The following is a 23,675-nucleotide window of genomic DNA, read 5'->3' on the forward strand; positions in this document are numbered from 1 at the left end:
CGCATGCGCCTCAACCCCCCCGCTCAGTAGAGGGGGGGGGGGGGGAAGCCGGAGGGGGGGGCGTGGCTTCGTGTGGGCGTGGTCAGAGGGGGCGTGGCCTGCCGGGGGCGTGTCCCGCGGTGGCGCGCCCTGTCCATGGTGCGGGCGGCGGCGGCGGGGCGGGGGCGGCGGCGGGGGGCCGCATGGCCGCGATGTCCCCCCAGCAGGAGCACCTCGGGCCGGCCCGCTCGGCCTCGGTGAGCGGCGAGGGCAGGGGCTTCGCCGCCGCCGACAGCAAGAAGGTGAGGCCGGTGGTGGTGCCTGCCTCGCCCCCGCGGTGCCGGTGCCCCACCGGGGACCCTCGGCGGGCAGTTTGGGGGGGGGGGCGTCGGGGGAGGTGGGGATGGGGATGGGGTGTCCCCGGGAGAGCTCGCTGCAGGAGGATCCCGGCGGTGCTGGGAGCTCCTGGGGAGCTGGGGGGCTCCTCCGGGTGGGCAGCCCCGGTGGGGGGCTTGGGGGGGCTGCGGAAGGGGTTGTGGGGTGACCGGGGTGCAGCCCGAGGCGAGCCGGGGGGGTTCTGGTGCGGGGCTGGGCTGGGGAAGGGGGCTCTGCGGGGTGCAGGTGTTGCGGTGGGGATGCGTGGCAGGGATGGGGTTTGCGGGGGGGTCGTCCAGGGGAGCCCCGGGGGGTGATGGTGGAATGTCCCGGGGGGCCGGGGAAGGGTTTGGCTGGGGCCGGGGGGGTGCTGGGTGCTCCCACACGTGCTTTGGGGGAGAGAAACGGACGAGCGGCTTCCCAGATCGAAAACGAGCGCCGTCCCAAATCCGAAGCTGGTTGTAAAATCTGCGTGATGGGTGGCGTGGCGGCATCCGACACGGCCAAGTGCGAAACGCTCGCTCCTGCACGCAGCCGGGTGCTCGCTTGTGCCGTGCACGCTGCGGGAAGGAGCGAGCTGTAACAAGCACATTCTTCCCACTGTGTCGAACATGAACTCTTTTCTCCCCTTGGTTTATAGCGAGTGCTGTAGTGTTTTTCTACCCGAGGTGGAGCCAGGTGCCTTCCCGCACCAATTGTGCCGTTTAATTCCAGGCACTGCCTGTCTGTAGGGGAGTACGGTGCCGCTGGCTGCCGAATATGCTGGCAGGATTAGAACGAGTGGCCAGGTGACAGTGTCCTTTCTTAAATCCCTCCACCTGATGGCATGAATTTAGGATGTGTGGCAGCAGAGGCTGAGCTTGTGTCCAGCCCTGCTGCCGAGCGGTGCCCGGGGCTTGGCTGGCTGGGGCGCTGCGGTGCCCGGAGGGGTCCCGGTCCCTCTCCTCCTCCTCCAGAGCATCAATTTGGGCTGGGAGGCGACGCTGTGAATTTCCTTGGGATGTGTCCGTGTGTGCCGTGTCCCACCAAGGCACGCGGCGTCCAACCTGCCCAGGGCAGAGATCGCTGTGAAATGTTTGCCTGGACAGCCAAGGCTCGTGCCACGCGGTGCCGCGGTTCGTACCCGATAGGTTTCTGAAGAGGGAGGGCAGTGCACCTGCACAAAGTGGTGGAGTGTCTTCTGCTGCCTGGCTGGATGAAACGACGGAGAGGATGCTCACCCTCTCTGATCCTGCAGTCTAATTTGAGACAGCTACACGCGTGGCTTTGATTTTCCTTCTTCCACTTCTTTGATTTTTGCTGAGGACCGAGTGCCGTGTACCTTGCTGCCCCGATGCCAGACACCACCTGGAACGAGAAGGGATGCTCGAGTGCTGTGAAGATGAAATTGCTTTCTTACGAGGTCTGCTTTGGGATCCGGCGTTGAGGACAAGTACTGATGGCAGCACTCGAGCTTCCTGTTCCTGCTCCCGCCGAAGGAACGCAGACCTTGTTTTCGCCAGCGCTGACAGGGGAGCGGGGATGTTACTTTTTACGGATCTTGGCAGCCCTCTTGGAATTCCTCGGCGTGCAGGCAGAGGCGGCGGGGGGACGTTTGGAAACCTTCCTGCCCAGCGGCGTGCAGCCAGCCCAGCCCAGCCCCCCGATGCTCCCCCACGGTCCTGGTGCTCCCGTGAGCATCCCAGCAAACCACCTTTCTGCGCCTCACCGGGGTGGAAGCTTCCTGCCTTTTTGCTTGTTCAACGTTGGGCTTGAAGCTGGATCTCAATGGCAGTTTGAGTATTTTTTTTCTTTACTAAGGCCCCCAAGTCTCTCTGAATACCTCTGTTTTGACTCCCGCACGGTGCCAAGGCACCACACTTTTTGACAATCCTGCAAGTCTTTGTTATGGCAGGAGAGATTGCACAGCTGGTGTGGGTCCGTGCAGTTGTATGGAGGGACGTGTTGGCAAGAGATCAGCTTTGATCCTGGTGACACAGCATGGCAAGGTGAAAGATACTGTTGAAAATATGTGTTTAACGCTGTTCTGCGTTCTGACACAAACGCCCCCAAATACAGCACGGTGAGCGACCACCAAACCTTTCTCCCTTTTTATTATTGCGGCTATGCCTTTGCCAAATTAAATTTCTTTCGCTGAGATTTGCTGCGTTGTTCTGTGGTCGTCTGAATTCCTATTTTATCTTCCACTTGGCTGTCAAAACAAAGCTGAAGGATCACATGCTTGATCTCATCACAAGACCAAGAGATAGGAATTGTCTAGGACTCACTTCATGTATTTTGTGTGCCCGGTTAGACTATTTTTTGGGGGAACACTTCCTTTCTGTGCAGAGCGGTCTGCACTGCTAGCATGCCTCACGCACGCTGGGAGGTTCTCCCTGTTAAACGCTTGTAAGGCATTCGAGACACCCTGCTGAAACGTGACATTGAAGTCCAGCGTCTTAGTGAATGCTTTTGGAAAATTCTCGGCCAGATTCCCCCCTTTACTGGACTTAGTGGGGTTGCTGGACAATGCTCGGTTGGCCCACAGAGAAGTTTTGTACTGGCTGTTTGGTTTAGTAACCAGTACCAGTAAATTGATGCAACTCTGAAGTGGGCTGAAGTAACGTGAGTAAGAGTGATTTTACTGATAGAGCTTATTTCTACAGATTTATCAAAACAAACTATTCAGCATGTCTTTTATGCCAGTATATCTGTGTCAGCAGTAACAGCTGTGGTCATTTAACTGTATTTATAAGTTTCTGGTGTTTCACTTCTCCCTTCACAGAGGGGTTAGATTCCATCCAATGCCGCATATTTTACACAAGACAATATTTGTTAACATAAGCAATCGCTCTTAGGATTTTTTGCTGCCTCCTTGAAAATTTCAAGTGACTACTTATAATTTTTGTGAGGCTCCGCAGTTCTTTATATTTACTCATACAGTGTGTACAAAAAGTTAACCGTTTTGTACAACACTATTTGTTGTTTGAGGCTTAAAATGTGGTTCTATTACCATAAAAGTATTTTTCTTTGTGATCCTGGTCACACATAGGGCAGCAGTTTGCTGTCAGGAAAAGGAAGCTTGTTTTCCTGATGGTGTACTAAATGGATAAAATTCAAGCAAATTGAATTGGAAGAGAAAAGGCAATCATACATAATCTTCATCCTCTTCTTTGTCTTACCCTGCGAAGATGAATCAAGTGTGTATTTGCCATTACGCTTGATGACACCTGGCTCTCATGCCCTTATATATATGTTCTTGATGTAAAGCTCCTTAAGGCTGAGATTGCTCCTTCCTGTGAGCATCTGTCCTCTCTGCTGTGCTCCTGGCCGAGGATTTGGGGGGCTTGTGGTCAAAATCACACCACGCAGTGCCAGAAGTCTCAGCTCTCCAGGATCGCTTCTGTGATGTGTTGGACATCGGACGATTCCTGTCATCCTGCGGACATACGCTGTGGCATCTCTGACGAGGACAGAAACCCCCCCGTTTTAATGAATTCATCCATGTAAGGTCCTTAGGATGGAACGACCTCGGCAGGCTGTGCTGACTTGTGATCGCTTTCTGTGATGTGCCTGGTGCTGCTGCTTCAGTTTTCAGTTCAGAACTAGAAATAGCCATCCCTCCTCTGTCTGTCCACGAGAGAAATTGAAGGTAATGCACAAAGCAATGTGTTCTAGCTCTTACGTTTCTTGGTCTCGGTTTTCTGTTTTTTGTTTTAGTCCCACATGATGGCAGTAGGAAGGAGAGGGACCTAGCATGCCATGTAGAAGCCAGCACCCAAGAACTGCATGTAGCACATCGTTGTCTCTTTACTTAACGCTGCTTGAAGTATCCGTGTGTAGAGGGGGGAATCTGCTCCCTCTGTCACCTGTCACTGCTCCAAAGAAGGCCTTGCTGCACAGAAACCGGGGCCGAATCGTGTCTCTGTGTTAACGCTCCTGCTTTGTGAGGCTCGGAAGGAAAACCTGGGCTCCATCACGGCCACCACAGGCAAAGTCTCAGGTCTGAGCAGCGGGCACAGGGCAGCTGCCAGCAGGACCCCCAGGCTAAATGCTCAGCACTGCCTTCATCCACGTTCGTAGTCGTCTTCCACATCTCCTGCCCTTAATGAAGGCTGAGATCCTTCCAACACATCTACATCCAGGCTTCCAAGGTTTAGCATCCTTTGTGAGATGTTTCTTTTTCTTTTACTCGAAGGTTCTTTCATCAGGTTTTTCTTTCCACCTTTGGTCTCCATCTGCCCCATGCTCTCCAGCAGCTGCTGGTCCGTGATCAGCGCCGTTTTCTTCCCCTCTCTTGGTAGCTCTTTCCTCCCTGCCATCATTTTCTCCATCTGGAATGGCTTTCTTTTTAGGAAAGTCCTTGTAAGTAGAAGTATCCTGCCAGCATAAACACAAGCACATAGTTTTGTCACCTGCTCTGCGGTGATGGTAAATGGGCTCCCCGCGGGACCTGGCCGTCTCCCGGGCACACAGGCACACGTTCGGCCGCTTGAGCCAGCGGTGCACACGCAGCCATCTTCTCACCCTCTTTATAAGGGCTCAGGAATGTTACAGGTCACTGTAGGGCCATTTCTTGCTCTGCCCAAGAATAAGAGATTCTTGTTATTTCTGGTATTTTTAGGCAGCCATACACCATGAGTCTAACAACCACTGGATTATGGCGTGGAGGAAGAAGGGATTTATTGCCTCTCGTAAGAAGCCCAGCGATACAGGGGAGAGAGTGATGCCCGCTTGTCTTGGAAAATTACCTCCCAGCTGATGAGGATTGCGTTGGTTTTTTCAATGTTTGTCAAGCAGTGAGCTGAACTTTGTTGTGCGGGTTTCTGTAAAGGGTTGTGTTCTGCGCTTTGGTTCCTGTCTAGCTGAACCAGAAACGCGTCTCACGGATCTGTTTTGTTGCTCAGACAACAAGAACAGAGTTTGCATGGGTGAAATCCCTCATGGTTATTAACTTAGATAGTTTTATAGAGCAGGCTTTGTTAAAATCGGACTTCTTTTTATTAGAAAAATAAAGCAGCGGGAGGGAGAGCTTAGCCACTTGAGCGCAATCCTGAGTACATCTGGGTGCTGTCCCTGTCACCCGGTTAAATGACCCAGGCACATGGCCCAGCCTTGACCCACTTCTGGAGCGAGCCTGTAAATCAGGAGCCTGAAATCCTTTCATCTCTGGGGAGGCTTTTAGCAAGGGTGTCTGCAAACTGCTGAGGAGGCATTTCTGCTGTGTCCACCTGTTAGTTAGGAGCCGAATGCCTTCTTCAACTATTTCATGTATGAATCTCTTACATACCATACAGGTAAAACCATTTCTTCATCCTTAACTCAGGCCCTTCACTAAGAGGACAATTGTTCCGTACGGAGTTAAGCTCACAAATTCTTCTGCTCCCTGTCCTTTACTCAGATAGCAAAGAGAGGATTGAGCTGATTAATTCAGCCCCGTTGGTCGCCTTAGTTTTCTTTTGCAGTGGGTGGAGGAAATCAGCACTTCTAGGTCAAGACTCGTTGCATCTTAACGAACAAAGCAGGACAGGTGAACTGAATGTGTCCTTTTCTCTCTGGGGACAAGAAGAGGAGCACGGAGCGGGTGGCTCAGGTGTGCAAGGCTGAAGCTGGGTGGGGGGAATCCTCCTGCGTGTTGGCCATGTGCAGCAACCCGGCAGGATGGGTGCTGTGCTGCTGGGGAAGCCGAGCGCAGCACAGCAGCCCCGTGGTCTCCTGCCCATGCCTACCTCCTACCTCCTACACCTCTGCAGTAGCTGCAGCAGGGTGGCTGCACAGAGTTTTGCTGCTCTGGATACTTGCAAAATGTTATAAACGCTCCGTATCTGGTTCCTAAGTTGTTTTTCACCACAAAAGAAACAGTAAGTGCCACTCATTTTTTTCATGCGTTCTTTATTTTATGTTCTGCCATTCTCCTTCTAAGCTTAACGTGGTTAAGTGATGTACACAAATCACAAGAGAGTGCTTTATCTTCAGTTTGATGCTTTTTTAAAGGCAGCACGCAGATGCTGCTGCTTCCTTTTCTGTGGAGTGGGGATTAATATCCCACCTCAGATATATTCATTTACATAAATTCCATACAATATCAGTATCCACTTCAACTGCTAGCCAAATTAGCTGGATATAGGCAGTCAGAAGTAGATTATTCCTGCAGCCACCGACCTGTGAGATACTTACGGAAGTTCTGCTTTAACCCTGCTCCCCAGAAGGGCTCTGATTCATGAGCAGAGACAGCATGGTTCCCAGTCATGGTTTGCGAGGTTACTGTCCTCAGCACGGTGGGCTGATCTGCTCATAAACCACCTACCACCAGAGTTTACAAAATAGTGGTTCAGAGCATAGGTCTGATCGTTATCTGGTGTAAGCTCATTCTTTTGAAATCTATAGCCCTACATCTGTTTACACCAGACGAGAAACTAGCCAAACGCTAAAGCGTACCCCCAGTCCTACAACCACAAAAGCAAACCCTTTTGTTTCAGTTAAAAAAGGAATCGAGGCAACCACCAGCAGAAATGCAGAAAGTATGAAGTTAAACCTGAACTCGAGGGGAGGGGGGAGAGAACTGAAGCTTTGGACGTGAGGAAGGCAAAGATAACTCTGGTTTGTCCCGGCTGATACAAGATTATCATCTTTGCATCTGGCACACTGTAAACATTCATTATGGATCCTGATTTTATGATACATTTCACATGGCTGTGACTCAACCAGCAAGTATGAGGATTTCTCCCCGTGTTGGCCTTTCTAATATTTACATGAAAAAATGGGAGGTTATGATGTGGGACACGTTGTGAAATGCTTCTCAGTGTCCCATGCTTCGATACTTGATCATTGCATCTCCTTTTGCTCCCAAACATCTGCTCTCACTGCAGCTGTCCAGGATGTGTCTGCTCCTCTCCACATTGCCAGGGGGACATCCTTGCACATGTGGCAGCGGGGAAACGGAGAGGAGCAGACATGTGGGTCCAACCTAGCCAAAAATGAATTTGTCCTTTTCCTTCTCAAAATAAAATCAAGTCAAGTCATCAAGATGGACTCTTATTTTCACCCCGCAGACTCTGTACATGGCAAAATAAGAACAAAACAACCCCTAATTAAAGAGGTTATAAACAATCTCTGTAGTTAATGTCTCTGGGTAACGTTTTTATTTGCATACAGCTGACCTGACTCACTTCATTTTTGCTGTGAAAATTTTCCTTTTCCAAATCTCATCAGTGATCTTTTTCATGTTTTCAGGCTCTTTTTTTTTTTTTTTTAAAGTTTTGCTTAACAGCTTCAGTCTGTACTAAGAGGCTGCCCAGAAGGGCTGTGGAATCTCCTGCTTGGAGGTAACACAGACCTTGCTGGATCGCAGACCTCTTGGGATCCCCTCCTGCATTGGGTCTGTCTGTGGCTGTGCCGGTCATATCAGCTGTTGTCAAACTTGTGGTAGTCCTAAGCTTTACCTTAGTCCTCAGATATTTAAGTCAAGGCTGGAATTTCACAGGTGCTATGCAGCACTGCTAGCCCAGCCATGAAAAAGATTGCCGTAATTGAGAGAGATTTAGGAAACATCCCAAGGAAGTGAGGATACGGCCTCAAGTTGTGTTAGGGGAGGTTTAGAATTGATATCAGGAAAGATTTCTTCATGGAAAGAGTGTTGAGGAGTTGAAATGGTCTGCCCAGGGAAACGGTGGAGTCGCCATCCCTGGAGGTATTTAGGAGATGTGTGGATGAGGCGCTTAGGGACAGGGTTTAAGTGGTGGACTTGGTGTTAGCTGATGGTTGGACTTGATGATCCGAAGGGACTTTTCCAGCCTAAGTGATTCTATGATTTCAAAATGCTGCATTTTTTTGAGTGGCTTTCTTTTCAGACCTGAGCAGTCAAAGTATGTAAGATCTCTGGAAATAATCACCAAGCCCCACTGTGTTTACAGGAGCTGAGATGCTCCAGTTTGAACCACCCCCTGAAAGCCACCTGCCCAAAAATGAGACTTGCAGTGAATTTCCGACCGAGAGTTGATGCTTTGTATGAACTCCTACAAAAACTGATGGTTAGGTGAAATCTTTCATTTGGATGGAAGACATCTAAAGGGTCCCAGACGAGACCTAATTTATTGGTCTTGAGAAGGTTGTTTCTTGATGATAGAAATGGGTAGGAGGGGATCATTTTTAAGGGTGAACTAAAATTACAGTTGAGTTTATGCAACTGAATATCTAAAAAAATAAACAAGCGTGCTCTACATAAACAAAGGGGAACAAAAAAACCCAAACACTAACAAATGCATTGCAATGAGTAAAAGAAATACACTTGTCCAAAGCAAAACACGAATTGCTGTAGAATTTCTTTCCTCAGAGTGAAGCTTACTGTGCACCTGCCCAAATAAAATGCGTGCCACGTCCAGAGCATAAATGGGCAGAAATCAGTCGTTCCCTAATGTATTGCACTGGGCATCTTGGCATTCAGTGGTTAAATTTATTGTAAAGGAAGAAAATCTTGCTTTGCGATTAGCCGCGAGCAGTGAGTTCGTGACTGTCAGAGGCGTGTTCGTTTGTGTGCTCCCGGCGGTGCCCAGCCTGGTGTGGAGGACAGCACAGGACACTGGTCTGTCTGGGTCTCGGGAGGTGCTCAGCCTCATTCCTCTTGTTCACTGGTTTACTATGAAAAATATTTGAGCTAAATAAGGTAACAACTGTCCTCCTGGTGGAGAGGCTGCGAAGGAAGAGGTCACGCACCTCAGCAGCAGGAGGCTGCACCACCGCTTCCTAGAGCAGCTCCAGGGTTTGGGCCAGGACTCCTCAGTCCTATTTCTGACTGCAGAAGGGAAAAAAATACGGTAGTGAATACATTTGTGCTCAGGGCAATCTGTGTTTCTGTCTTCAGCACATGCTTTCGAAAATTTCTGCCTCTGGGGAAAACAGCATTGTTTATTTGCTCGGTATTTTTATTGCGGTATTCAACTTCACTCAATGGGAATCCGTACTCCCTTGATAGCTACTGATATTTTCATCTCTTACCTGTGCTTTGTTTTTTTTTATTATTTTTATTTTTATTTTTTCCTGCTGCATTCCGTCTTTGAGTGCTTCCTTTTGCCTATTCCCTCCTATTTTTCTGTGCCTTCTGAGAACTGCCCTGCCTCTCACTTCCCTATTTTGTCCCATACGTGATCAGGAATGAAAAAAATGTCATTAATGACTACCGAGAGACGAGAGGTAGTGCTCCAGTTAGATTAATAGGGAATAAAACTGTTCATACCTTTTTAGAGTTCTAAAGATTTGGAAAAAACTTTTAGCCCTGTGTAGCAGGTAGTCTTAGGGGGATAGAATTCAGACCTTAATTTACGGTATATGTCAGATCAGGCATAGAAATGTATCAAGCTTTTGAAATTTAAATCACCATCTGGATTCGTGATACACTTGAAGTACAATAGATTCTTAAGGGTCAAACAGTGTTTTAGGAAATGCTCTAGATGTTTATTTCATGCATGCAATACCTCAAGCATCTCTGTAGGGACACTAATGATCAACTTTTCTGTATCATGGGCTTCCTGGCCATGCTCCTATTTTTCTCTATACATGATATTTTGCAAGCATTTTCCTCTCCCAAATTTTCTGATGGCAGTAACTTATTTTTTTTTCCCATGGCCTGAAATTGGAGTCTGTTTGCGACAAGACCATATGCATGCACTAATGGTTCCCAATCTCACCTATGATTTCATTTTGTCTCTCTTTCCAAACAGAAAATGAAGAGCTTGGCCCAAAGACGCCAGTCTGCACCATCTTTGATCTTTGTCAAAGCTCTTAACAGATCTAGATCCGTCTCAAGGTGAGTCAGTGAGTTTTGCTGGCTGTACATGCAGTACCAGGCGTATCTCGGGCATGGTTATTGTGGGATTGTACCATTTAATTTGAGCTTAGTTCCTGCCATGGATCTGCTGCATGATGCAGTCTCTCCAGAGCTCTGGAAGCCCAGGCTGGCTTAGGACAATGCTGTGGGCCAGGGTCTGGTGGTCACCAGCTACTCCCATCCTCCCATAGGAGCTTCTAGGACTGAGTATGTGGGTGTGTGCAAGTGTGAAGCATTCAGCACATCATGTCTTCTGCCAGGATCAGCCATTTCTTCTCCCTTCCTACCCCAATGTAAAGCTACCACAGAAATGGGAGCTTCTGTGGAGCTCTTCCACTGTCCGCCTCTGGCCCCTGACCTGCCATTTGGACCACTCTGCATACATAATTTTATCTTCCTGCACCTACAGTTCATTAGACTTTAAACTTACAAAACATAAGTGTTTATCGAGAAGTGAACCATCTGGTAGGCTGTTAATGCTTCCAGCTGTGTAGAGCTCTTTACTAAGAAACATTATTGAGGGAAATTAAAGTATGGCTTTGTAAGGAATATTTTTTCCTACACTGTGGTGTGTTAAGTAATCAGTATGTGAGCTTTGGAAAGTTTTCTGTGTTTGATCTAACCAATACCTGGTTTCATATTTGTCATCACACAGAATTCCACAGTATTTCAGAAACCTGTGAAAGTATTCTGTGAAAACATCAGAGTTGCAAAATAGGGAAGGAAAATGAGTTGAAACTACTTGCAGGTCTTTTTACTGGCGATGACATGAAAGAGAAAACTTAGAAATGAATTCCTAAAGGCGTTTGCACCTTTTTGTGTAGTCTAGTGGCCTGAGCATAGGACCGAGAGCCAGCAACATGTGTTCTGGTTCTGGCTGTAAAATTTCTTCCGTGGCCTCTCTCCGACTTTGTTTCCAAGTCTTTAAAATAAGTTGAATAGGTATTTTAACCCCTTCATGGGAATATTGAAATGTTTCGTTTGTCTGTACTACCATACTTATTTTCCGTTTACTACAATTTCTTCACTGTATTTGTAATGTGCATAGTTGTGATACCACCTTTTGGGCATAGATCACACATTCATAACTGAGGTTCTGAAATTAGAGGTGGACTCTTACTGTAGGGAGCAGCAATACCTGAAGGGTACAGAGGACAAGAGATTGGATCCCTCAGCCCTTGGACTTCAGGGTTTCCTGCCGTTTATACACCTGTGTCTGCACAGAGAGGCACAGAATCACAGAATGGTTTGGGGTGAAAGGGACCTTAAAGACCGCCTCGTTCCAACCCCCTGCCATGGGCAGGGACACCTCCCAACAGATCACATTGCTCAAAGCCCCATCCAGCCTGGCCTTGAACACTTCCAGGGTTGGGGCAAATGTCTTCCCTTCAGGCTGTTAATACATTCTTGAAGGGAGGACATTCCCTTCAAGACAGTCGCCAATACTAAAAAGAAAATGAACTATATTCAGAATTCATATTTCAGAACTTCGTCATTTGCCTGCTGGGGTTCAGACATAAACATTTCTCTTCAGTTTTGCTTTTTTTGTTGTTGTCTTATTGCTTGGTCCACAAGTATCAGAAATTGGCCATAGCTGGAGAGCCTCTAAGTGAGATAATACTCCGCATGTAAATTTGCACCTAAGAATTTTACAATGTTTCTTAAGTGTAAGTATGTCTTGCTTACATAGTCCAGGTCAAAATTCTTTCCAGATCTGGGGTGCAGAAGGACTTTTTTTTTTTCTTTTTTATGTAAGACCAGTTGGCAGAAACTTTGTGGTGTAGAGGATTGAAGAATGGGAAATGTTGCCTTGTTCTGCAGGAAGGGCAATGCTTTGCCTGACAGACCCTGCCGCTTCCAGAGCTGTTGGATTCTGCCTCAGCCCTGCCTGTCCTCTGCCTGTGGCGTGCCACGGTTTAGCTGCTCCTGTTGTTTTGAACTGAAGTCTGTGACCTTAGTGAGAGGTGTCTGGTGAGGTCTGAGGACCCTGGAGGCCAGAGCAGGTGATTTTGTGGCTTTGAAGTCTATCAGTGAGAGACTAACACGTTGGATGATGTAGTGTTTATTATTGTTCGCAGGAGCAATAATTCTCACCTATGCCTGACTTCCTTGTTTGGCTGTGCAAAACACGTTCCTCTTCATCACTAAACTGATGGATGAGCTTGAACTTTCTCCTCAGTTTGTTGTGTAAATGCTTAACTCCTGTGAAGTGCTTTCTCTTAAGGCAAGCTAGAGAGCAACAAAATGACTTCCCGTGTTTTCTAATCTCCTCCAAATGTTTTATCTCAGAACTGTCTCAGCTCTTAGTTCCCTTTCTTGTAGACACAGCCAGCCTGCAAAATCCATTATTCTCCTCTGGCAGTGAACCTTAATAGCGGGACTCCATAACACTTACTTGTTAATGGTTGATTAATGACTTGTAGATAATAAAGCTCCTATCTGAAGTTAGCAAACATCTGTGAGGGATTTATATGAATCCTCTCACCTCAGCAGCTGGCTCACCTCAACATTTGTTGAAATTAATGAACAAGTGCAAAGTTTAAAAGGGCAGGAAATACTTAGAAGCACAAGTCAGCTTGTATTTTTATACCATTTTATATGTCAGGTGCCCTTGGATTATATACAGGGCATTTTCATAAAATGTGGTGGCAGCCATTTGAGACCTACCTTTGGGCAGTTTAAAGTTTATTAATGGTGTTTGTTCAAAGAAACCATTGTGACATCTGGAGATGGCTATTTCAGCATTTGGAGGACTGAGGTTTTTTAATGGTAGTATTGCTGTAGCTGTGACAGCAGGAGGATGCAGGTGAGACAAGAAGATATAGCTGGAAAAAGCAGACACTGTTTTGTTCCGCTGCGCTCTTCAGTCCTGAAAGAGAAGCTAATTGGAAAGTCTTGTGTGCTTAAAAGCTTGTCTTCTTTTTCCCCTGCTATACCATTTGGTTTAATGAAAGTTAGACCTTCTTTACAGATCTTGCCTTGCCACATCAGCCATATAAAAGGAGCTACACGATAACTTGGCCTGTGGAGGAATTCTGAGATGACTTTGAATGTCATGGTCTTGTACAGATGTGCAACCATGCAATCCCCATCTCACTCGATTGTAACTGTAGGCAGCAGGGGAACATAGTAAATAGTATAGATATTATACTGGAATTCAGGCCCTTACTACCAACAGATGAAAATATGCAGGCTATTCATTGCCTCCTGGTTTTGCTCCTTTTTTTTTTGTACAGTTTATCTTTCCTCGCAAAGTAGTGATGAATAGGCATGCAAAGACTGTTTCACATCATCCCATGTCTTCTTTGGAAGCACTTTGAACAAAGTTATTCTAGAAATATACCAAAAAAGTAAGCTTTTGATATTTTTCTGGGCTGATACTCAGATGCAGAAAAAAAGTCTGATTTTTAACGCCATTAATATGTATGAAATCAGTAAAGGATTTGGGTTAGTTATATTTGGCCCTAGACCTGTTGCACAGTTGTAATTTTCCTCTTAATTTTCCTTTTTTCTTGGTGTCCTTTAATGAAAACTGCACAACTTAATGATATACTTCAGTGCAACACAAATTACGGGTTTGAAACAGAAATGTCTGAGGCCTTGATTTTTAAGCGTTAGGTCTTGTCTTCTCAAAATAATTGACATTAATAATAAAGACTTATTTCAAACCAAATTTTCAGCCTTTGTTCTGCTGTCCCTCAAAACAATTTTCACATGTGACAGCCCAAGCTACTAAGTTTCTGCTCTGTGTTGGCGGACCTCTGTTCACGTGGAGGATACATGACAGGAACAGCCAAATTCTGTGTTGCTGTTGCTAGCAGCTTCCTTTTTGCTAATGCATGCCTCACAAGATCTTCCAAAGTGATATTTTTACATGCTTAACAATATAATTATTTATATGCCTTAGTAATGTAATTTTACATATCTGAGTCTTCATAACCATTTATAGATATGTTCCTCTGCATGCTAAAGACATTAAAAAATCGGTAATGAAACTACTCTTTATTACAGAGTTAAGCACCTTTATGATATTATTTTGGTGTAAGCTGGAAGCAAGACTGGTTTTAAAATAAAATTAGGTATCATTTTTAAAAGGTTTTATGAACAAACCTTTGCAGAACCTGAAAAGGAAATACCTAAAAAGCCAGCCCTCCCCAATTTTATTATTCGTGTTTTACAGTCAAAGAAGTTAAAGGTATAGACTGGGGATTTCAGAAATCTCTGAGGTGTTTTTTTCTGTTCTGTAGGTAGAAGTAGGGTCGTGCTGCTCATGGAGAGGCTACTCTTTCTTCTCCTAGTGCACAGTAGATGACTCTGGCATGTTATCTTCCAGGGGCCAGTGCCAAATGCTAAATATCCCAGATAACGAAGATCATATGTGTAATCTAGTAATGCGTTCTACTTGGCTCTAGTCAAATACAAAGTGTTCCCGAAGTCCTGGACATTGTGTTTTCAGGGTTTTAGTCAGAAGATATGTGGATGATCCAAGCTATGTGACTAGATGAAGACAAAAATAGAGACTTCTAATAAATATAAATTGCCAGAAGGCCTTAACTGTCTCTTTTTCACAGGAAAGATGAGTATTCGGTGTTTCAGACAAATCTGATTTTGGAGAGGAAGGGAATAAAAGTTCAGTGTGAATAACTAACTTGTTAAATAGGTATTCCAGTTGTAATCATTTTGCTCATTCTTCACTCGTTTCCATGGTAGCAATTAATTTTGCCTCTGCAACATAATCTTTGCAAGACACCATGGGTTGGTGAGGCTCAGCACCTCTCCGCTTCATTCACGGGCTGTCACAAGAAAAGACTCCGAGCAGACGCCGTGCCTTTGGCCATCGTGGCTGTCGCTCACATGTCACCCCTGGCCACCATGACAGGGCTGTGGGTGAGGAGCGGGGAGAACATGGTGCCCGCTGGGCTGAGGGCTGCCCTGCCACAGGGTACAGCCCAGCGGTGGCATGAGACAAATGGTGCCTGGCGGCTACACCTGAGGGGCTTTGCAGAACAAAGGCTGCCATATTGTGTGTGTGCCTGCTTCTGTGTGTGCCTGTGAGTGTTACACCTGTAATCAGCGTGGGTTTTTACCACTGAACCCTTTATACAGCACTAGTAGTGGTGTGGGGAGAGGGGCTCAAAACCAGGACAGGAGGAATAATATACTGTCAAATACTGTCCCAGCCTTTTCCCATTTTAAATGAAGGCATTGCATTTGGGGCATGTCTTTGAAGGCTGCAAAATGGCGGTGAGGGGAGAGGATGGCAGGGTGACAAATCACTTCAAACCCAGCACTTTTGAGAGGTGGTGGAAGATTTATGGCTGCTCAGGCAGCAGTGGCTATAGGGTGAGTCAAGGCCATGGTTTGTAACTTGGGTAATGCAGGGTCCGGGGATGGCGGTGGGTTGAAATCAGACATCACTGAAGCAGCTGGTGTGGTAAAGCACTGGGTGTACAAGATCTGTACTGGCTCAAATAAGAGATCAAATATGTGGCGGTGCTCTTGTCCATGGGGGATTGCTTCACCTCACCACCCAGGACCACTGCTGCTGCTGCAGGCTGTTGTTGGGTTAATGAGCAGTAGGCATGCACACAAACAACTGAAATAAAACCTCTCCCTGTGCCCTTGGACACCCAAATGGCCTGGTCACAAGTGACAAGGGCTCTTCAATGCCTCAGTTCACCCACAGGAAGATACGTGCTGTGGAGGAGAGCCCTTGCAGGCCCTCTCTGAAACCTCAGGGCTTTTTTTTTTTTTTTTTTTTTGTGAGAAGCTGCCATTATGGCAAAAGTTTCATTAGAAATTAAGTTTCTAGTCATCAAGATGGAGCAAAAATCCTGTTCCTAAAGATGCCACCAAGAATGCAAATGAAGAGCCCTTCACTTCTGGATTTAATTTGTAGATTTAATTCGACCTTGACATTTCGGACCAGGATTTTTTCAGAAATTTTCTGCTTCGTGAAGAGTTTTGATGCTTTAACATTTTATCCTTAACCTGAATGGGCATAAATCTCTGAAAGAGAATTTCCCCAGAGTTCTCCCCTCAGTATATCATGTTTCTATAAGCAAGGCGAGGAAACATGAATTTGTATAAAAATAGTGAAAAGTTTAAGAAAGACAAATCTATTTTGCATCAAATTGTTCTTCCTTTTTAAATGAATTGCACATAATTAAAATAACATGATGATATTGTTCTAGTTGTCATTTTTATAGAATTTCTAATTCACTCGTGATTTAAGCTAATTATGACACTGGAGTATTGTTTCCTTACACCATGTGCTTGAACGCAAAAGTTATTTTTATGTAGTAATAGCTGGGGATAAAATTTTATTAACTGTTAACAAGGAACAAAGTGAACTTTCTGAGGCCTCAAATGGCCTTTTAACTGCAAGACTGGCATTCCTGTCCCCCTGCTGGTTTCTTTCTGTTTTGTTTTGTGTGTGAGCATGTGTGTGTATGTGTGCATATGTTTGTTTTTGATAAAACACATCGGTTCTTCATTTATTATATACAAAGTGGTTTATAGCAATGTTTGTACATCTGGAGATTGAAATGAGCTGAGGCTCTCAGAGATATGCTGCCCTTTTATTAAAAGAAAAGAACCAAAGGTAAAAAGAACGCAGGCTTGGGAGCAGGGTTTTGGAGGGATTGGAGTTTAAATGAGGGATTAATTTTACAATAAATGACTAATAGTTTAACACTAGTGCTTTAAGCCAGTTCCCCTTTGGATAGAGTTGTGACAGTTGGAAGCAAAGGCCGTAAGGGGCACTGCTCATCAGGATGAGTGCAGGGTTCGGCTCATCCAGATGTCTCGCTGCCCACATGTGCTTTTGGATTCAGCCATTTGGGGTATTTTTGGATTAAGCCTTGAGTCCTGGCAAAATACAGCCCTTGTCCAGCTATTGTGTATCCCTGGTTTTAGACAATAAAATCTCTGCCAAATGACAGTCTGGCCAAGCAGTTTGGGCAGCAGCATACCTGAGGAAATCATAGGACTGACTCGCTCAGACTTCTTTGTGGTCATTTATCTTGTGTAAACAAGCAGAAAGCCTCTAATGATGTGCAGGCTGATGTGCAGCTTCTGCTGCTCCCACCTCTGACAAGGGCCAGCATTAAATACACATTGAGCTCTCCCGGCTGATAGAGCATCACTTCTCCTCTTCCAGTTGCTTTCTCATGGTCTACAAAACTGCTGGTGGGAAGTTTGTAATCACACTACGGAAATAACAGTCTGCCTTTGGATTTCTTTGGTGGCCCTCACAGAAGCAGCTGCAAACATTGCTGTCTTTTAAACCTCTGGCTGAATCCACTTTTCCTGGAGCACTGTTTTTTTCAGTAATTGTTTAGGGCAGCGGTCTGAACATGCAGTATCAGGGCTGAGGTGTGAAGGAGTCTGGCTCATCAGGTATTTTGGTGGGTGGAGACCACGGTCAGCCTTGCAACAAGGGTTTGTGCCATCTAGCAAGCTTGGTGTAAGCTATGCTAGGCATCTCTAGCTTGTTCCCCAGGCAGGTCCAGCATTGTTTTTGGTGAAGCTACTGGCCACAATGTGTTCTTTCAGTGGAAATGAATCACCCAGGTTCAGTTCTCTGCATCCTCAAGCAACTCATCTTCCACTTCCAAAAGACTGATGCAACTACTATGTCTGTTCCCAGCATATTTTTTTTTTTTGCATGTCACCCACTGACACATCCAGTTTCAACCTTTCACATCCCATAGCTCCAAGTGGTTGTAAGCACTACAGTGAGCATTTTTACTACTAGGTTGCTCATCAGACACAAGCAAGCTCTTCTGGTAAACCAAAGGCTCAAAGAAATGTGGGGGAAAACGTCATCATGTAAAAGGCTCTTGTGTTTCCCCCTGCTCTGTGCTGCTGCTGTTTGCCACTAGCTTGCCTGTGCCCGCTTCTCACTTGCACAATTACCAGTTACCATCAGGTGCAGGGATGTGGGGAACCCTCTAACACCTTTTTTTCCCCCAGCTCAGGCCACTGCTGGAGTAAAAGCCTCTGACTAACCTGCCTGAGTCACTCTGAAAAACTCCTCGAATGTGTAGGCATTAGTTATAAGGGAGTAAACAGGTGCCTGTGGCTGCCACTAATTTGTCTGCTGGCTGTTCGTAAGGAATCTGGGTCATTACACATGTGAGAGCTGGCAGCGGCAGGCATATCAAGTAATCTCTTCAGTGTAATAGGATAATTCCTGCGCTGTAGTACGAGTATCAAAATATGGTTTAAAGCCCCTGAAGCAAACCAAAGCCAGATTTGTTCCTGTTACAGTGGGGACAGGTGCAGTGAAGTGACAATCCCGCTTGACACAGGCACCCGTATTGGTTGTCCCTCATAGGGAATCGGTCCCAAAAAGCTTGTGCCAAGACAGGGGCTGGGCAGATCCTCGCTTCAGGTCTTTGCTGGAGCCCTGTGGAGCTCATCCCATGGCTGTGGGGACAGAGGCAAGGCCGGGTGGCAGCGGCTTCAAAGAGTGCTGCAGCTTGCGGGAGGATAAAGCGTGGTGCCGGGGCTTATCTTTTAAAGGCGGCACTTGCAGCTATTTATAGGTCGCTTTGGATGTGATTACTTTGTTTAGAATCAGCAGGTTTTCCCCTGAAAAAGGGCAGCCGGGGAACAGCCGCTGGCAGATTCTACCTTTGCTTTACCTGGCCGCATTTTTTGAAGTCTTGTAATGTTTTGAACGCATTTGCTTTTCCTCAAACTCGTTGCCGCCCAACTGCAGATTCTACCCATGTGGCAGAAGCCGAGGAGAAGAGCCTAGGTGAACCAATTCTTGAAGAATGGGAAAATCAGAGACAAAAGGGGAAGGAGTGCTGAGCCGCAGGACTTTGAAAAACCCCGAGCAGACGCCCTGGTATTACCTGGTAATTGCGTGAGGTGACTGGCAGGCAATAAACCTTTGAGCAGTCACCTAGAAACTGCTGTGCTTCCCTGTTAAAAAGACACAGTCCCACAAGTGCCTTATTCTGGCTCATTTACAGCCTGTGTACCAGGTAGCTGCTGACAGTGGGGTGTGCAGATGCTTACAGGCTCACTGACAGCCATAAATGATGGGCCAGAAGGGATTCCTAGAGATGCTCACACCAGGCTTTTCACACGTGCACCTCAGCTTGACAAGACCTGTTTCTGCTGAGCTCTGCAGCATGCCCTGGCTATTCCTGGTAGCCCAGAGTGCCTGGCTGTTGCACGACCTGCACTGAACTCTTGTGATATATTTTGCAAGAAGACACTTGAAACCCCCGCTTGGAGGAAGGGTTAATTGCATCCCTGAGGTAACTCACAAACAGCTGAGTTGAGCTGTGCCTTCAAATGTCCCTATTGTGATTAAGTGGGATAAGATGTCCCAATTATGATTGCTGCTTCACAAAAAAGTTAAGGTAGAACAGAAACCATATCCCTTCAGGCTACTGAAATAATACTGGACCCTTCTAGGGGGACACAGATGAAGCTGGCATCCCGGAACACTCCCCTGTATCCCACCTTGGAAGGGGTAGGATGGAGCCAGGGTGGAAGCGGCAAAGGCGGCCTGTACTTCCTGGCCTCTTGTAGGCCACGAGAAGCTCCAAATTCAGTGGGAATCGCAGTGAGGAACAGAGGATAGATTCTTCCCAAGGGCAAAACAGGTTTTATTGACCACTGCAGGTGAATATATCCTCCCCTCAACTTCTCCCCCTGCCAGGAGGAGTCAGACCAAAATCCCTTGGACTTGGTGGTCACCAGTTGAGCTGTACGGCAGGACTGGAGGACTCCCACGCCGTAAGAGCTTTTCAATAGGGCTTAAATAACTTGCACTAAATTCTTTTCTGGTGGAAACAGGCAAAATATGACCGAAACATGCGGTGCTAATTTATACCAATAGAGAATTTTGCCCTTATACTAAATTTTCAGTGTAAACACCTTGCAGCTGTTTGTTAAAATAAAATATATATATAAAAAAAAAGCTTGGAAGTAAACCAAACCACAAGCATGTTTCCTGTCTCCAGCCACCACGCTGTAGTACATATTTGCTCTGCAGAAAATATTGTCCTTTTGGCTATGTAAAAATTACTTAAGTGCAGTTTGTTTGCTGTTAAGCTGCCAAGCTTCCATTCTGAAATGTGTGAGGATTTTTTTTAAAGATACTTTTTACCCTAAAGCTATATGTTGTTTTACTGCAGTCTTAATCATTTTTAATCATTTACTCATTTTTGGAAGACTGCAGAAAAAAATACACACTTTGGCACCTTGAACATGTAGTGTAAACCACGTTCATTCACTGTAATCATTTTTTTTTTTCATTTTTAACAAGATTTTGACATCATGCGAGTATGATTTCAAATGCAAAACAACTTTCTTAATTCTAAAATAATATAATTTGGAATAATTTCTCAATGTATTTTGAATTAAAATGTATACGCAGAGTTTTAGAAGCAGTACCTGATGACCTAAATAGAAGTGGTAGCCTTGATTTCAGCCCTAAAATGTAAAATTATCTATTTATCTGGACAAAACTTGCTCCCAAGCTCTATTAATATTAATGTTTCAGTAGGTTCTTGCCCTGCCTGTGCTGGAGGTGGGGTTGAAGGCTGTGTGATCCCGCTGGGGCTCCCTGCTTTATCTGGGGTGCAGCATTTGCTGCTGCAGCTGGCTTGGGGCCCGGGCCGGGATAGGTAGGGTGAGGACAGGCCTGTGCCGGGGGCTGCCAACTGGGGCCCATCTTTTGGTGAGATTCACAGACATAAGCCCTAAAGGAGAACACAGCAGTGTGAGGAGTGCCCCTGGTTTGTTCAAATTTGATATTTGTTTAAAAAAAAAGAAAGACATTGCAGCCACTAAGGCACCCTTACTCAAATAGGAGTGTATATTTTAGTGCTTAGAAAATAAATAACGCTCTTTAAAAAACTGAGCTGATCTCATGTGTTTTGTTTCACAAAAGCTACTGTACATGATAGTGATGGCCTAGGAGACTTGAACAGAGTGCTGCAGAAAATAGACTTGCTATTTCTGGAATGCTGTGCTGTTTTCACAGAGTGCTGCTTTAACTGTGTAAGATTTACCATAGATAACAAAAAGCAAGCGTGCCCAGCATCCTCAGAAAGAAGCTCCCTTAGCAGAACAGGAATTAAGTTGACAGCAGATTTTCAGAAACAGGTTGGTAGTCCATGTGATTAAGAGTTTTATGCTTGTCTATCCAAGTCCCTTCTATAAATAGTCAGTTTGAGATTACAACAGCATACCAACTTTCTGTCAGCTCATACCTTACCTACCACCTTCCTGGAAAGCACTCCTACCCTCCAGGCTGATCCTTTTTGTGCTTACTTTCACCCTCCAGGTATAATTATTATATATTATAATAAAGTGCTGCATAAGCTTAGATGAAATGCATATTCCAAATCATGAGAAGCTGAAGTGGGAGGACGCATGAAAGATCCTGAGCACGTGGGTGGCTCCCCAGTGCATTGGTCGTGGCTGCAAGGCAGTGGCAGTAGCGAGTGGTTAGCACCTTTACAAATGCAAAGGATTATTATTACTTTTATTTATTTATTTATTTTAAATCTGCCTGTCTAAATAGGTCTCTGAACCTGCAGATTGCTCTGTGTGGGTGAGCCGTGTCTGCGTGGAGCCTCTTTCATGGCAAGAGGAGCTGCGAGTTGCTCAACCATGAAGCCAGCAGGTCTTGGCATGGCTGTGCCAAAGAGCTGGTGGGGACAAGGCAGGCAGGCAGAGCTGTGGGCATCCTCACCATCAACATCTTACTCCATCCATAAAATGGTTTGTGAGTTTGTGCCAAGCCAGAAGCTGTGTCACAAGGACATCGCCAGCTAGCTAGTGTTAACACACAGCCATTTGCCAGTTTCTGACTTTTTCCATCTATAGCTGGATTTGAGCATATGAAAAAAAAAAAACCCTGCGTAGGACTTTGATTGTCCCACAACTGTTCTTCAAAGACAAAGTCCCTTGCTGATGAATTTCAGAAGACCTGCTGTGTGTAAAGTGGTTGCAACGCCTTTTTTCGTCCCCCAGCCTTTCTAGTATGGGCAGGGATTCTTTTGAAGCCATGCACCTTAATGAGCTACCAGTATGACAGAGGCTAAATTCATCAAGAGCATATGCAGGACCGTTTCTGTTGCCTTGCCTTCAGTCCCAAGCATAGCCCTTTGGTTTCAGTGTACTAGAGAAGCTCTTCTTTCACTGCATTTTTTTTGCTTTTTTCTTTTCACACACAGAATGTGATGATCCGTTATCATGATGCTGCCAGGTTGGCCAGGATGTGGTATGAGACACATCCAAACCATCATTTATGATGAAATTAGATAGGTGTTGAAGTCCTGAAATGTTAGCGCTGCACTTGAGTGCACTCTGAGCACTCTGGGACGCGGATCAGTGCTCACTGCTGTGTAACAGGTTTGGGTTTTTTTCTGCCTTATCTCAGGGGAGACAGGGCTGCATACTACATCGGAGCTGTTTTCTTTTGGTTGCTTAAAGAACAGTTCTCTGTACCTTAATGAGTTAGTTATCTCGGATGGAAAATACTGTCTAACCACACAATGGGGGTAATATGCCTTATGTGTTAAACGATTTCCAACGGCAAACAACCTTGGCTTCAGAGCTCCAGCTAAGAAAGCCTGCCTCATCAGCAAAAATATGAAGCGAGCGTCTACCAAGCTGACATCGAAGTTTCTTCTGACAGGAAGTTTTAGGAGCCTAAGTGCCTGAGAAGGAGACACAGAAAGAAAGCGCAAATGTTGTTACCTGATTTCCAGTATAAGCTCTCTTAGGAAAATGACAGGAATTTGACAGAACTGCTTTTAGGAATATCTCTGCTAGTCCCAAATCACATGTCATCCCTGACTGATCTATCCATTTTGGCAAAAATCCGTAATGTGGGCTGGATTGCAGACGTTTCTTACTGTGCAGATAGCTGCTGTTTTCACTAGCCTCCAGCGGGTGTGAATAGCTCCAGCTTCTCTCACTGGGTTGCTCTAGCCCAATGCTGTGACTCAGTGATGAGAAAGTAAAGGCAGAAACTGAAAATTCCTGCACTGTATTTTTCCTAAAGATAAATTGTGGGTTCTTTAGGTCCATCCAGAACTGGATTTTGAGGTATACAGAATAATCCTGTGGTCTCCGAGCACCACGAGGAGGTTTGGCATGAGGTTAACTTCAGACGTTAAAGAGCAGAGTGTTGTTTTATTTCTATAGGTATCAGCCATGGAGAGAGCATTGGGGCTGTATCCTTAGTTATCATCAAAGTTATCAGAAGTTATCATCAGAGGAGGGAAGTTCTGGCAGAGGACAGTAGCCAAAACAACGGAGTGAGACTGAGGATGGAGCATGAGCAGTGTGCAAGAGGGATGTCAGCTGAGATACCTGCAATAGCTCATTCCAGCTTAAGTACCTTGGAGAACAGATTGTTCCCGTGAGGCATTTTACAGCTTAATCTAAATCATAGACAGAGTGAGGTCATCATCCACTGAAATCAAGGGGGGAAGCTTCCCGTTGGCATACATGACATTTGGATCGTGGATTTCAT

General features: G+C 45.9%; 1 protein-coding gene across 4 annotated transcripts in view; it reads left to right on the forward strand.

Moving 5' to 3' along the window:
• The first annotated feature begins 110 nt into the window (after positions 1-110).
• The window catches only part of ARHGAP20 (Rho GTPase activating protein 20), a 61,843-nt gene continuing 38,278 nt past the window's right edge, over positions 111-23,675 (forward strand). Inside the window, exons 1-2 of one of the 4 annotated variants that reach the window (XM_083810614.1) lie at positions 111-281; positions 10,050-10,135. In XM_083810614.1, the coding sequence (XP_083666740.1) occupies positions 183-281; positions 10,050-10,135 (185 nt within the window). In that variant the 5' untranslated portion in view covers positions 111-182. Of the gene's footprint in view, positions 282-1,012; positions 2,959-3,725; positions 3,986-10,049; positions 10,136-23,675 lie in introns of those variants that run through there. The other 3 variants (XM_083810616.1, XM_083810615.1, XM_083810617.1) reach the window with 3 other exon arrangements.

This window comes from Anser anser, assembly GCF_964211835.1.
Source record: "Anser anser genome assembly, chromosome: 1".
Taxonomy (NCBI): domain Eukaryota; kingdom Metazoa; phylum Chordata; class Aves; order Anseriformes; family Anatidae; genus Anser; species Anser anser.